Raw genomic sequence first — 15,769 nt, forward strand, 5'->3', positions numbered from 1 at the left:
GTGGTTTTGGCACTTACCTCGTAGCCCCCTTCACAGGGATGAGAGACTGTTGGATTTTGACCACACATATAAATTACTGAAGTGTTTCATTTCAGAGCAAATCATCAGGGGTTTTTTATGACACTAAACATTTTTCTTCACATTTATCAACCTGTTCTCTGATGATACTGAAGAGAAAATGATTCTATGACATATTTACTCATGACCTTATGACAGGTATGGAAGGATAACCCCACTATCCACAGACAAGCATTTTCATCCCTTTGCAATCATGTACTTTATTATCCACTAGGTGGTTAATGGAATTTGTCTTCATGTGTCATCTAGTACTATTTTCAGAGAGCAGCCACACGCTAACATCAGTGATTAACATCTCAAATGCGATCAGTTCTACAGCAGTTTTAATCAAAAGGTAAAAAAAATCACTTCTCTAAGGACTACATATGCAGTCCATTATTTAACTTGATTGAAAAACAAGTCATTTTGAAAATGAATGTGATAATTATGCTTGAGATTGACCCAACAGATGCATCAGCCAGAAGAGAGAACGTGGAGAATCCAGCTGTTAGCTGAGTTTCGAGCTTCATTATTTCTGTTTATCAAACCCATCCACATTCAACCAAGACCTTGATGTTTTGGCATGTGCTGAGGTGTGACATGCTGGTGTGAACATGAGTTAATCTCTTACTGCTCCTAATAGCAGAATAGAACACCATGAGAAATAGTACCAATAGACAAAACCTGAGATTTTACATCTTTACTTTATTGATTGTTTTGCAAATACAAGAAGGACTTTGATGTTTAACTTGCAGAGTTTACAGTACAACTACATTTTCTAGAATATTTCCTTTTTCTTTTTTTTTGCATTTTCATGGAAAAAAATCAATAAAATATAAAGTGAAATAAGTCCAACGTGATAATACAGTAGAATCATCATCTTCTTCAGGACAAAGAGTATCAACTTGTCCCATGAAGTGCTGTCAAGCAGGGAATGATTTCAGTGATGTCCCAATAAACCTTCATCCCTGCAACACCAATCATTGCAACTACTGCTCAGAGTATACCTTACCTATGAACCACATCTGCGTCCACAGAGAGGGAAATGCTTAGGAGTGCTTTAATTTCTAATCCTGTTTGACAAGTGAGTTAAAAAAGTGGATTCAGAGCTTGTCGCAATTAGCTTGTGCGGACAGATGACATTTTCATAACAATACCAATATTCTACCACATTTATTGTCCTCAAGATAAAAAAATTCCTGTGTGACATCCGTACCTTGTTTCCTGTTGCTACAGCATCGCTGCTATATATGGAGAGAGCCTGTTCTCCTTTTATCCCCAATTTTCAGCACCATATACTTCTTCTCTCTTGCATTAACACTGATACAAATAAGACACAGAGCTCAAATGTACAGCATGTTCAACAGTCTACAAGTACTCTTGCACACTCTTGATCAAGTGTGATCCCCAAGTTGAAGAGGAAAAGATAAACTCTTGCACAGATCTTAGCTTCTTATACCTCACAACATCCCTGTGAGGTAGGAAGAAAAACATCCCCTTTTTCAGCAACAGGACACAAGGCAGAGAACACAGCAGACATTCCACAAGGCAGTAAGTGGAGAACCAGAAAAGCTGAAAATCAGGAGTTCTTGGCTCCTGATTCTTTGATTCAGAAACCAAGGTATTAAACTCTCAGACATTACCAGGTCATTAGTCTTTTTATAGCCATATGTTAACGATAACAATGGCTTCTGTGCGTGTGCCAGCAAAGCATAGTTCTATGGCAGAAGCAGAGTACACCTGATCCTGCCCTCAGACACTTCTCCTGTACTTTACAAACGTAAGTAAATGTTCGCTATAATTAACTAATCAGTCCTACAACTAATGTAGCAATAGATCAACATTTCATGTATAGATTTCTTAAAGAACTTGTTCACATCTATTTAAATGTTTGTGTTCTTTGGTTTTTTGGGTTTTTTTTGTTGGGTTATTTTTTCCTTTTGGAGAAGTTAATAGTAACTCCCTTCTCCTGTATAATAGTTTTTATACTCCTCCCTGAAAACCAGCATCCATTCTGAGTACTGTCTATGAGAAGTCTGAGTGAAGATGAATGAAATCCCCTTCAGGGATGATACCTATCCCCTCAGAGTAGCTCTTCACCCATCTCTGGCCCTGAAGGAAAGGACAGGCACCTTCTGCTGTGTACAGCACCACAAGGGTCAGAATTGTCACTGAACTGTCTGTATGGATTGGAGAAGAGAACTCTGGGCTGCTCTACCCAAAAGCAAAACTGTTTATACCAAGCTAAAATAGTCAGATTTTATTATATACAGATTTTTAATCCGTAAAACCTCTGTAAGCAGAACTTCAGTCCACCTCTATAGCAACAAAAATGGCCAAACTTTTAAGAAAATAACTTGTTTGGAATGAGTAACACAGGGAATACATCTAAACAGAGAAAACATGACAATTAACATGCTGGGTTAAGGAATACTGGAGCACTCTGATAAATGTAGGTTCAAGTCTTCAATGCAAATTACCTATTGACCAAATCACTGGTATATGTTAATCATGACATCAGCACTAGTCTTTGTACAACATAAGTCTTTCCCATGGGCTCAGCATCAGGTCTTTCCTACAGGTTCAGGCTGTACAAGAGCCTACCACCCATTAGCAGCCACAAGTTCAACTCATACAGCTTATACTACTGGAGCACTTTTGTACTGGCATAATGGTGTTTACAAAGGCATTTTGTTTATTTCTTTCTAGGATGAAGGATAACCTGTTACGGTATTGACAAGAGTTTGTCAAAGAATTGTTTAGGGTAAGTGCAACTATACAAAATAGTATCTCCAATCAAAACAGTTTTACTGCTATAAAACCTGTGTGTGGATCAAGGCAAGTTCTGTAGCTGTTCCATGAAAAAGAAGGATTTCTTAATTTAGAATGGAAATAAAACAGTACAAAGGTTAGTACAGGAGCTAAATGTCACAAGATTTTCCTATCTGATTCCCGAGACCTGTTTTATATTCCTTCCACAACTCACATGGATTATGGTGAATCCTTCATTCAGCCAGTATTAGAATGCCCTTCTATATCATGTCCCAACACTGCTTATTACATGTATGATAGGCATTATGTACACTTCGTGTATCTACATTTTACATGCTTTTCAGTCACTTAATATGTTCCAGTCCTGATGTCACACATTATATCAGGAATTATTTCAACTGAAGTGTTTTAAGTGCTCCTACTTATACAAATGACAGAAATGACAGAAACCATTATGCTCGGAGAAAACACTATATTTTAGTAAATGTTGATTTCCAGTCAGTTCATGCTCTGTATAATAAAGACATATTGTGCTGATTTGGTATGTGAGATTCAATGCTGTCATGTCACCTATTTGCAAAAATAACAAAATATAAAAATAATTTTGTAATTAACAACAGGGAAAAAAAAACCTTCGTCAAACAGCAGAACAACTCTGAGATAATGTTTTTTCATTTTGATTGTCTTATGGCATTTATTCTAGTTATTATAAGTTTGGGTTACAAATTCTTTAGATTTTTCTGATGCCTTGATTGGGAAGTGGTGCAGATTTAATGCTTTTAATCTTAACTATCCATATTCTCTTCTTAAGAATCTTCAAGGTGTCCACAACCTTCTCTTCCCCTGTTTCTCTGTGTAACACTGGAAGGACAGACCTCACTCCAGAAACAATATTCATTTGCCTTTGACTGGTATCTGGGGAGAAGCACTATATCTGGAGAGTAAGAGTAGTTAACGTGGGAAATTGTGCAGCTACCAGTTGTCTGCACGGGGATGGAGCCTTTTTAATCTTCCTCCTTCACACCAGCCCCATTCTAGTTTGTATGATCGAAATATAAAGGGTCACAGTTGGACTTTGGGAAGTGTAGGCTTCCTAATACCAAAAGATGCACACCGTGGAAGCAGCAGATACATTTAGGTCCCAGTTATTTCCACCAGTGTAAATAGTTTTATCACAGACTGATTAAAAGGCTCAGGAAAAGGAAAGTTCACATTCCTGATGTCTCTCTACAGATACGTACACTTGTTATAGATGACTCCAGAAAAAAACCCCACACCTTTACAGGAGAACGGACATGATAAGTGCCGCAGTTCCAGAGCAACAGATATCAGGATACACAGAGGCAATCATAAGTTTTGCATGGTTGTTTTCTAATTCTGTGTAAAAAACATAGTATTTGGCAGACAGATTACAAGGCTTTTTTTTTTTTTTTACAATCGTCATTAACATTTTAGTATAATAGGATTCAAAACTTAGGGAATATATTCACCCTTCCATTAAAATTGGTAATGTTATGAAAGCAGAATACAATTTAGGCTTATAGTCAAAGCCTGAGCTTAACTATCTATCTGGAAACTACTTACAAAGCCCTTAAAAAATAAGAAAAGGAAAAAAAAAGTAGAACTGCAAAACAGTCACCGATTTCTCCCACTTGGAAACAAGCCTTCTGAGAAGTTAAGCCCAGTCTGTATTTCGCATTTAAATCTGCCTCATTGGTATTAATTTCGGCGAAACCTGGCAGAAAGGAGGGAAAAAAACACAGCAGTTGGCACACAGATAAGATATAGCAGCACAACCCACCATTCACTTCCACCTCTACCAACTATGTACCATTGAAGACTACAGACACTGTATTTATTTAAATTGAAGTATGTCCAGTATTTCAGAGATAAACACTCCCATAACTAAATTTTCTGATGCAAGAATACAACTGATGTGTAGTATCAGCACCTAGCCTCCCAACTTCATTTATTTTGAGATGGGTTACTGATGTAAAAATGCAAGCAGATTAAACCTGGGCAGTTGAACCTGCACTTGCCTCCTGCAGAGTCTTACGTGGCTTTCAATGCCATGAACAGCAGTAGGAGAGTCCAATGCAGATGGACAATGCTTGATGATAATATAGTAGAATACTTCTAATTGTTCCTATTTTGTAAAATTTTCCTTCTTCCATTCACATTCAATTTTACTTGATTGATGATTGTATAGTATAATAATTTTAATTTTACTTTTTTTAAAGAACTTGCCTTTTTCTATTCACGTTAATTTTTGTGTGAGGACACATTTATGTATTCTAGTCTTTTAATTCCCTATACTCAAAAAATCAGTTAGTGATACTATAAATGTACAGTAAACCAAGAATAAAACACAGTAAGCCTAAACAGGAAGCTGGAGAAGGAAAGAATGTGTAAATAGGAACAATACAGAAAAGACCTTTCAGAGTATGAGTGGTTAACATTTGGTTGAACTCTGACTGCAGGTCCACAGAAATACCGTGACGAATAGGTCTCCACAGAAGATCCAAGCCCCTTTAATTATCTCCTGTTCCCAGCCCTATTTAAATAGGTGCCTCAGGATGAAGAGCAAAAATAACTCATGTGATCTTGCTTGTTCAGGATGAAAAACAGTTCCACGGACAATCTGTCTCCTAGTTGATTAATGTGTCCCATGGAAACCTCACCTAACCCATCTTTTTCAGTTAAAAGTACTAATGACGCCAACTCATGAAAGAATGATATAAGGGCCTTTTCAAGCATTAAAGCCTCTTTCTTTTAGAAGTACAGGGTTGTATTTTCTGTACCAGTTATTTCTGCTATCTTTCCTCCAGCCAGCATGTGTCATCATTTATTACCTTATGAGAGTAGCCACAGAGGAAAGCTTAGTTCATGAAGAATGTGTTTACGTATCAAATGCTAATGAAATGTTTTCAATGGATGGCAACCATTCATTGATTTTTTCAAAGTTGTGTGTGAACTAGGATAATAAAGAGATCTAATAGGTACAAGTGTAGAAGAGAAACCCCCTGAGTGCATCAGCATTCCTGGGTTAGTTCCAGAAATGTTTCAATGTTTCAGAGTGCAAGTTCTGATGTGCCTTGCGTAATTTAGGCCTATTTTTGCCTCCACCAGGGATGGTTCCATTGAGGTAAAGGTAAAAGCTGGAGGATGAAGATAGAACCACCAAGAACTGTATTCTGCAAATGACAAAAGGCAACTACTGGAGGAGATTACTCTTTTTCTAATGTTGCAGATTTCGGTGCCATCAAAACATCAAGTGTTTCACATCTGATGAGCATATTATGTTAAATGTAATGTCTGCCCATCTGATGCTAACAGCTGTCATTTGTGTGTATCACACTCTGCTTCACAAAGGGTCTGGGGCCCATGAGTGTGATGTGTCACAATGCCTGCTGAAGGTAATGGAGGTGACAAGAGCTCAGCAACACTCAGAACTGGACCCAAACTGGACCCAAATTCTTTGCTCTACATAACATGTGATTAAATAAGCAGAAAAATGCAAGTGTAACACAAGTTTGTGCTTAGAAAACAAGGAGTACTCAAATCTGAAATGCGGAAAGCCTCCCGAGTCCACTGCTTTAAATCCTAGTACTGCAGTCAATTCAGCGTCACGCTGTGCTAAGAGCACAGCATTTGGTAAGGACTGAAGGTCCTTAATGTAGACTGTTTCACAGTCTACAGAGTGGATACTTTCTTACAGCACCTCCTAAGCAACATTCTCATTATTATTTCCCCTATGGGAAGAACATCTTATCTTGGAAGCTTCAAAATACTTTGCTTATGTTGAACAGGTGTACAGGGAGAAGTTTGCCTGGGCAGCCCAGTACATGGCCTTTGAACTGGTAAGAAGACAGAGCCTCACAGATTCCATGCAATTCAAGCCTGTTGACTGACTGATTTCCAAACCCTAACTATACTTTTCAGCTACACAAACAGCTCTGTGCTCATTTAATTGTTTTTCTATGTAGCAAATGTTCTTTCAGGGCCTGATTCTGAATAATGCTGAGTCTTAATAAGTTGTTAACCTTGACCAGTGTGCAAAAGCAAGTTATTGATCCAAATGTAAAAAGAGACCCTAAAAAAAAAAGTTAGCATATTTGTTAGAAGTTGCTTACCCCATTAAATTAATAAAAGTTGTTTTTCTTATTAACTCCTATTTTGTATTTAATTTCAGATAAAATCAAAAAATTCCATCATCATATATATATATGTAATATGATACAAAAGTCACAAAAACACAACATCCATTTAAAAATCAAGTCAATCCTGCAACAGCCTCAAAAGAAAATGTTTCTCAAAGGAAAATGTAATTCCAGAAAGTAAAAAAAAAGTAAAAATATCCTGTACCATTTTGTACTCAATTGGACAGTCACTTTCTTTTTAAACATAAATAATTTATTTTTAAATATTCTTTTTAAACATTTCTATTTAAGCATCTGCCTTGACAGATGCTTTTCCTATTCTCCACACTATCTTTCAAGAACATTTTGTAAAACTGATGTTTTACATTAAGAAAAAAAAAAGGCAGGGAGAGGGGGGAGATTTTACACTTATCCTGATTATTTTTATAATGAAATACATCTGTAAAAGTATGTCCTATCATGGTTTCATCAATGGTATAAGCCAGTACAAGCCCAAACAGATTGCCTGCCAAGGTGATCTACATGCTAGGCTACAGCAAATCTGATTTAAGCATACAAGATAAGCCAACATTTTGTCTTCACAGCACAGTAAAATTGAGGGTGAATTGTTCATGTTTTATATGAGCCAGTCTATAATGAAGATTGTTAAGTTTAAATCATGTTTCCTTTGACATTTTGTTGTTGCAAATGTTCTTTAGGAAATGTTTTTCCAAGTAAGCAGGCTGTGAAAATGGGACTGTATAATCAAATGTGACACAAATAAGGCCATGCAGACTATGAAGTTCTCCTCTGCAAACAGGAGTAGTCTGCATGGGGTGAGGTAGTTATATACAAAGCTACAGCAACCCCTTAAAATCTCATTTCTAGTGAACCTACAGAGATATTTATTTTAGTTCAGATCATTCACTGCATCCACTGAAAAAAGCTGCCAGAAAAAGAGGTGAACTCTTTATTTTTCCCCAATTAGTTCTGTTTCAAACTAGGCAAATATGATCCTGCTTTTACTGTGGCAATACAGTATCACTAAAGCTCCTGTCACCCATACAAAACCAAGATGTCTCATTCAGTGAACATAAATAATCACAAGCACAAGACCTACTGTTGCAAGAAAGCCTGAGGCAGAGTCTTGAAACATGGAATAAAGGACCAAGAATGCTGCTTTCTGAATAAATGCCTATCACAATGCTCAAATCTTTATTTTCTGAGCTTCAAAACTAAGTGAAGGACATACCGTTGTTTGGTATAGATGAAAACTGGGCCATAAAGGGTCCAATATTATACAACAGTAACCCAGTCTTGCTGTCAAAGATTTCAACAGATTTGGTAAGGATTTCAATGAGAGGAGGACTTGGACACTGTGGTCTGGAAACGTGCTTTAGAGGAGGGGTGACAAAAAAAGGGAGGGAGGGAGGAAGGGAGGGAGGGAGAGAAGGAGGGAGAAAGGAAAGAATGAAGGAAGGAAGGAAGGAAAGAGCGAGCTAGTGTGCTTCCATGCCACAAGTTTAACAAACAAACCAGTGGTTCACGCTTTCCATCCGCAGTGCTGTAGAGATTTCAAGCACTTTTGTAATGACTGACCTTTATGTCACACTGACTCCTGTGCATACTTTGGCAGAGGTACACACTTTGCAAACATGCCTTAATTTGAAAGCATTTATGCAAGCCACCTGCTTTCAAGGAAAGTACCTGTAAATGCATAAGCCAAGCAGCATCTACATTTTTCATGCCCACAGGTGCTTTAGTGCAACTCATAATTTCATGCCTGACTACGGCAGCCTTGCGGAGCAGACTGTGCTCTCTGGACAACAAGGAAACTGTGCCTGTGGAGTGTCCCTTACTGATCCTAGTAAGACATATCCCAGGGATCCAGACAGTGGATTGCTCCAATACTTTTCATCAACTGCTAACTTCAGGCTACATTAAGTATTTGAAATTTATACCCCTCCTTTGTAACACTTCCAGAAAAGCAGCAAGGAACTTGCTGGGTGGTGCTTACTCTTTTCTTTGGACCTAACAGTCTTGCCCTATCACACCTGCTGCAAAGCTTTACCTCATAGCCCATCATTTTACGCTTCGCACTTCTCTCTCTGAATTTTTTGGTAGCTTTTGTCCTCATTGCCTTGAGCACAGGCTTCTGGCCTTTACTTTGGGAAAAACACATTTAATTGAATACATATATATTGGTCACCTGAACAAAAAAAAAGCCCCAGATCCTTCCAAACAAGCAGTTTTTTAAAAAATAAGGGCTAGTGTGTTCCGAAAACAGAGGTCCTTTCCTGTAGTTTACATCTATGCAAATGCTTACTAAACATCACGCCTTCAAATTCATTATGAAGTTACTCCCCAAATTAAATACAAAAGAACAAAACAAAGTGACTGATTGCAATAGTTACAAACCTACAAAGTTCATTTTTAATTTTAGATGCTAGCTGTTTGACAGATTGATCAGTGCAAGAAAAAGATGTCCTGACATTATCAAAGTTTTAAAAAATTGATAATTTTTTCCTAGATCAAAGTCAGAAGCTGAATAATTTCTTTTGCACACAGAATTGCTGAATATGGAAGTTTGCTTCCACTTTAAATTAAAAAATAATAATGACTTTACCTGGAAAATTAGTAACCTACCAAAGTGATTCTGTAGCAGCTTTCTGCACTCTGGAGTTGCAGACCAATTGTCTTTAATCAAAATTTTTTCTCAGATAAATTAAGCTATTTTCAGCAGCGAATAGCTCTTTATTTAAAATTTTCTAAAGAAAAACATACATTATCATATTTAGTTATCAGAAATGCTCTCTTACGGACACAGGAAATGAATGGAATTTCACAAGCTCATTGCTCTGAAAGTTTTACTTACTACCAACAGTATGCTCAAAGCCTTATTAAGAAACCCTTTCACATACTGAATGCTTTGCAGTCTTTCAGTTATGTTCTATTGCTCTGCCATGAAACTCTGCATAGAAGAAGAATACTTTGTTTCACTACTAAATTTTCCCCAACTATTTTTACAGCAGCATTTGCATAGTCATACTTGCTGTCTTTGCCAAAGGAGGGTTGAACTGCCCCAAAAGACTTCATGAAACAAAAGAAAAAAATTTGTGATGTTCATGCAGGGGAAGGCCATGAAGAAACTATATTATCAACCATACATGCATTCAGTTACACCCTAGTGTGCTACAGCTTTCCATTAATAATCCATTTTTGTGTTTGTAAATGAGACAAGAATAAATGTCAAAAGGCAGGGGCTTTCTGAATTAATGCAGAGCATAAGTTCCATTCACAGAAGACAAAGAGAGAGACAAAGAAAAGATATCAAGGGTAGAACAGTTCACTGACTGGCACTACTAACACAGAGTGGACACATGTCACTCCTGTTGAGAAGACTTACAACTCCACCTAAAGACAGCATGGAAACTTAGCAACATACACTTAGGTAAACTGACTTATACAGTGGAAAAACAAATATTCATCCACTTCTCCAAAATGATCAGCTCCCTCTTCAAAGCATAGAAGTTTCCTTTCCACTTGTCCTTTTAGTCATTTCTCCATCTCTCCTGTTTTTCCTAGCTTCTGATGCTTCTGACATAATCACACTAGATTAGCCTTAAATTACGTTTTTATTGTAAATCCCACAGGCAATCTATTCAGTCCTCACCTATAAAGAAGAAACTTACTTCATCTACAAGTCTTCATGTGATGAACACTTGTGGAGAATATTTGTTTTGACTCCAGACTAACTATATGGGTTTGTAAAATTACTTACTGCAAAGTCACAGCCAGTGCTTTTCTTGATATCATTCACTGTCAGTCCTTCCCAGATTTCTATGAGAGTCAATCCCTTCTTCTTGTCCACATCAAACACCGCCTACAAAGATCAAAAAGCACACAATTATTTTTTTTTATTACCAAAGCAGCAAACAGGGATGTAAATGGTAATATTGTACAAAGCGGTGTGCTGAAGTAGGTAGCATTCCCTCAGTAACAAAAGATGCCACTATCAACTGGTTTCACTTTTCTGACTGATCAATAAAATTTTCAGCTACATTTTTTTGAATCTGAAAGAATTTAAAATACTATATGTGTTAGTTTTGTGGGACAAATGTACAACTGTTTATCCCTGCAGGAAATGAGGACCACGCCTCCCACTCCCATTTGGTGAGAATGGGAAGTTCAAAGGAAAGGGCTGAAACATTCTTTGCTGCAAGACAATGCCCAGCAAGAGACCATGAAAGAAACAGGAAAAGTGAACATCTCCCTCATTTGTTTTATTTAATTTTAAGGCCAGTAGAGAGTACAGATCACCTTTGTCTCATTGTAAGTTTCTCCTACAGTTACTGCACACCCAGTGCAAATGCTAGTATTTTCAGAAGCTAGCAATGAACAACATTTCTTGCTGTATGTTCAATAGAAAGCCTGGGGGGAAATGGCTGAAGGAGCAAAGTTCCTGATGTCTTCATAAGATATGCAATCCAATTCTGAGACTTACAAGCACATCATATAAAAACACCTGTAAAACAATGTGCACTTTAATAGTGCCTACCAGAGGGAGATACACAGGTTGCAAGCTAGTTGCCAGGGAAACCATAAGGTTTAAAGTAATTTTCCTTAAAAATAAAAGTTCAGTACCAAAAGACCAGTGAAAATTGAACTTGAAATAAAAGTTTAGTCTTAAGCTCATCACAGAAGTGTACTGAAGACTAGCTGTCCTCTGGGCACATGAGACCACTTTATGGGACTAAAAAATGACAGCTCCTCTAAGTCTTAAAAGAGAAGCTGGTTATAAAGGAACATGCACACTAGGATGCTACTGTGGTAACAGAATTTGCAACATTATCTAAATGCTGTTGTACATTTGTGTCATCTCCCAGTAAAGCCACAAGATCTGGCAAGTGATGAATCTTAAGAGAAATTTTGCTTATTGTTTATTTTATATCAGTTTTTGTTCCCTCTCATTTTCTTTGTACCTTATATTTGTATGTGGCCAGTGAGTAGAGGACTGGAAAAAACTTCCATATTTTATTTTTCCTTACTTTGTGAAGAAAAGTCCTTTAAATGTAGCGATATACCACTGGAGAAAGCAAATTCTACATCAGCACCTTTGATGCATTCTACTTGGCATGATAGATGGCTCACAGAGGGACTACTTTAAGTCCTTAAAGATGTAAACACTGATAATAAAAGGAGTATGATTACAGCAAAAACCTTAAGTCACTTATCCTTTGCTGAAAAGATCCACTAATGTACTTTGAGAAGCAGCAATATCAGATGCTCATATATACTTGCACAGGAGAATAAATTGCTTCACTAACGGAATCAAGTAAGAACAAAAGACTTAAAGCTCTGCTACAGGTACAGGTATATGTGAAACAGTCTGTAGTACACAGCGAGAAAGATGCCGATTGCCTAATTTATATGTGCTCTGCTGGGGGAAAACAAAAAAAAATCAACAAACAAACAAACAAAAGCAACAAAAAACTCCCCCCCCCAAAAAAAAACAAACCAAAAGCAAAACAAAACAAAAAGAAGAAAAACACAAAACAAACAAACAAAAAACACAAAAAAACCCCACAAGCAAACAAACAAAAAACCCCCCAAACAAACAAACCCCCCAGGGAAAAAAAACAAAACCAACCAAACAAACAAACAAACAAACCCCAAAAACCAAACACACCCCCCCCCAAAAATAATAAAACAACCAAAAAACCCCAAGCTGTGATTACAGCTGTACTTTAAGATTTGCATCTCACAGCAAATTTTCAGGAATACTTTGGGAAAAACAAAGAGATACACACTTTTCATGCCTGTCATACACGGCATCTTTGTTCTGAAAGTGTCTAAGTGTACAGTTCAGCATGCAACATGTCATAGCTTTAAAAGGAAAAATATGAGCCCCAAGACCTTTGGACGTGAGCTCCAAGGGTGTCTTTTCCCTCCAGTGGCAACAGATACTAAACATATTCTTCATTTTTACTAAGCTTTACTACTTTCATTTTGGATGGAGGAGGAATTTGTTAGCAAGGATTCAAGAAAAGTACTTTACCTTCTCTGTAATGATGCGGTCAACACACTGTTTCCCAGTAAGTGGTAAGCTGCATTTTTCCAAGATTTTATGGACATTGCCCTGTGTTTAATAATATAGAGACAAACAAAAATTTTCAAAAACAACACAACTTACTCAGAATTCAAATACATACACGAAAATCACAGCTGTAGTCATTCTGTGTTATTGAAACATTCAATATATTCAGAACACTCTTCAAATTCACTCCTATGGCAGACTACATCTCTGGCAATTTGGGACAGTTATTACTTAAATCCTACATAGAGGAAGATGACCAATAAGAATCTTACTGTACCACTGAGTGGACTCCTAAGTTTAGAAGTTCTGCATACTGCTGCTTAATAATCTGCCCTTCCTGCTGCAATGTGAGGACAAGAAATACATGGGACCTCACTGATGACACGTGAAAGAAAAAAATTAGGGAACAACATTATGGGAAACATATTTCTCTGTCTTATACATTATCACAAACAATATGTGCAGAATCAGCCATATACAGAGGCACCTCAAACCCCCAGGGCTCAAACGCAAAGTTATGCTTTGCAAATAGTAAATACAGTTTCTTTACCCACACTGAATTCCCATTCCCTCTATCTCTCCAGGAAAGTCCAAAAGCAGACTGAGAGATGAGTGCAATATGCTCATCCTCAAGTTGGCTGAAGTTACATTATCTCTGTTTTAGACAGAACAAATTAGCACGTAGTAGAAAAGAATGTATGTATAGAAAACATGATTTACTTAAAAGCATTTTCTTTTCAGGGGCATCAAATGCCAGCTAATCTAAATCCTAGGAAAAATATTACCTCATGAGAAGACATAGCTTCTGATATGAAGCTGGACAGGTAAGGTTTGGGTCGTGGGTTTTTGGGGGTGATCTCCTCATCTTTTTTTAATTTCCTTTTTTTTTCCTTCTTTTAGTAAGAGTTCACAAATGGCTTTAGAACCTACTAAATTAATGTAGGCTTCAAGAGCTCTGAATGGATATAAAAAAAATAGATTGCTACATTTTTCATCAGTATTTCTGTTTTACAGAGGTACCATTAAGTGCACATTTCTCCCATTATCCCATCCTTTTATTTTTTTCTCTAATTATCAATTTTCAGTTCAGAACTCTCAGAGTGTAACATGTCTCATTTAACCATCTAAATGCAATACTCAAAAAATTTACCATCGCCAGTTTGCCTTAAGGCTTAATATAAACTCAGGAACCACCTTGCAGCCAGTTTGACTCCCGAGTGAAAACAAGATAAGCAATCCGTGTGCTTTTGAATATATTTTTTTTCTGTGAAGAAATATTTCTTCATTCTAGTTACTTTCAATTGATCTACTTATATCCTGTCCCTCTCGAGGACATTCTTATGCAGTTTGCCTAAGAGCCAAGACTAATCTGCGCTATTCATAAATCTTCAGAAACATATCAGATACACTTTTCAGTGTTTCAGTATGAAATGAAGTGTCTCTTTCTGGGACCCAATTGAGATTTAAATGCATGGACTTGCAGAGGTGGCAGCTTGAATGGCTCCTGTGTCCCTGATAACTGATACATTTGAGCTTCTTAACACTTGAGCTGAAGAATATTGTATTACCAGTTGGCACTGAAGATGACATGCATTTCCTGATCTTTTCAAAGGCTGGATTCAATGATCTTAGAGGCCTTTTCCAACCAAAATGATTCTGTGACTTTTGGAAGACATCCATCAGGTAGGATGTAAGAATAGCAATCTGAATGGAATGCTTTTCTACCATCTGAATTTATACAGGACTTGTTCAGATAAAGGAAAAGACTGTTGTGTAGATATATAAAGCCTTAAGGTGTTCCAGTCTGCCTTAAGTAAAAAAATTCTGTTGCTGAAGAACCAAAATGTCCTTAATCTTGCACAACACAGTTTGAGAAAGGAGATTTCAATTCAGTGCTCCATGTTTCAGTCATGTCCAAATCAAGTGCTTTCAACCAGTTTCCATTCTATTTTTCTGAATAGTGTAGAAAACTCTTTTCACAAAATGGAACAATTACCAGCCTTACTTTACTATGTTTTGCAAAACATGTCAATGATGGTATGGGGGTAAGAACTTGACTTTTAATTCTCTCAGGCAGTATTTAGCAGATCAGACACAGATGCATAGTCGCTGTCTAGACATTAAATAACAGCCTTCTGTTCTATTATTTTTTTTCTTCATGGTTATAAACAAAGAGGTAGTTTAGCAAAAAATAAATTAAAAAAGAGGCTAATGAATTAGACTTCAGGTTCATTTCCCAAGTGTCTCACAGTGGCCTAAGCATATGGAGCAAAACTTGGAACACCCTTCTACAGATATGCCCTCCTGGTTTCTGATATGCTGTGACACACTGATTTTCTGATGCAGAGACTGCTTCTGGGCAATGCTATTTGTCCTTGATGAACTCAACCTCATAAAGCAGTTTAGTCCCTTTCTTATAGGCTTAATTATTTGAGATCTTATATCGTTCTATTGATCATCCACAACTTCGTTAGCTGGCTGTGAAAAGCGTTTGTTCTTGTTTCAACCATCCAGGCTGCTAATTTCAGTTAGGTATCCCTACTTCTTTTATTAATGGCCAGTCTTCGCGAGCGAAGATTTGGGAAAGGTCATTAACCCTTCGAGCCTGCGCAGTGGATTATTTTTTTTTTTTTAGGTGAGACACAGCGTGCGCTGAACTGAGCCCACCCTTTAATCCTGAGGTTCATCTGCCGAGGCCAAGCAA

At 37.2% G+C, this 15,769-nt stretch overlaps 1 protein-coding gene across 1 annotated transcript in view; it reads right to left on the reverse strand.

Annotated features, from left to right (window-relative positions):
• Positions 1-742: 742 nt before the first annotated feature.
• OXCT1 (3-oxoacid CoA-transferase 1) overlaps positions 743-15,769 on the reverse strand; it is an 88,654-nt gene continuing 73,627 nt past the window's right edge. The window contains exons 15-17 of the mRNA XM_017823650.1: positions 13,027-13,107; positions 10,750-10,851; positions 743-4,564 (exon numbers count right to left, since the gene is read on the reverse strand). Of these exons, the coding sequence (XP_017679139.1) occupies positions 4,529-4,564; positions 10,750-10,851; positions 13,027-13,107 (219 nt within the window). The 3' untranslated portion in view covers positions 743-4,528. The remainder of the gene's footprint in view (positions 4,565-10,749; positions 10,852-13,026; positions 13,108-15,769) is intronic.

Source organism: Lepidothrix coronata, unplaced genomic scaffold, assembly GCF_001604755.1.
Source record: "Lepidothrix coronata isolate B3197 unplaced genomic scaffold, Lepidothrix_coronata-1.0 Scaffold104, whole genome shotgun sequence".
NCBI classification, from domain to species: Eukaryota; Metazoa; Chordata; class Aves; order Passeriformes; family Pipridae; genus Lepidothrix; species Lepidothrix coronata.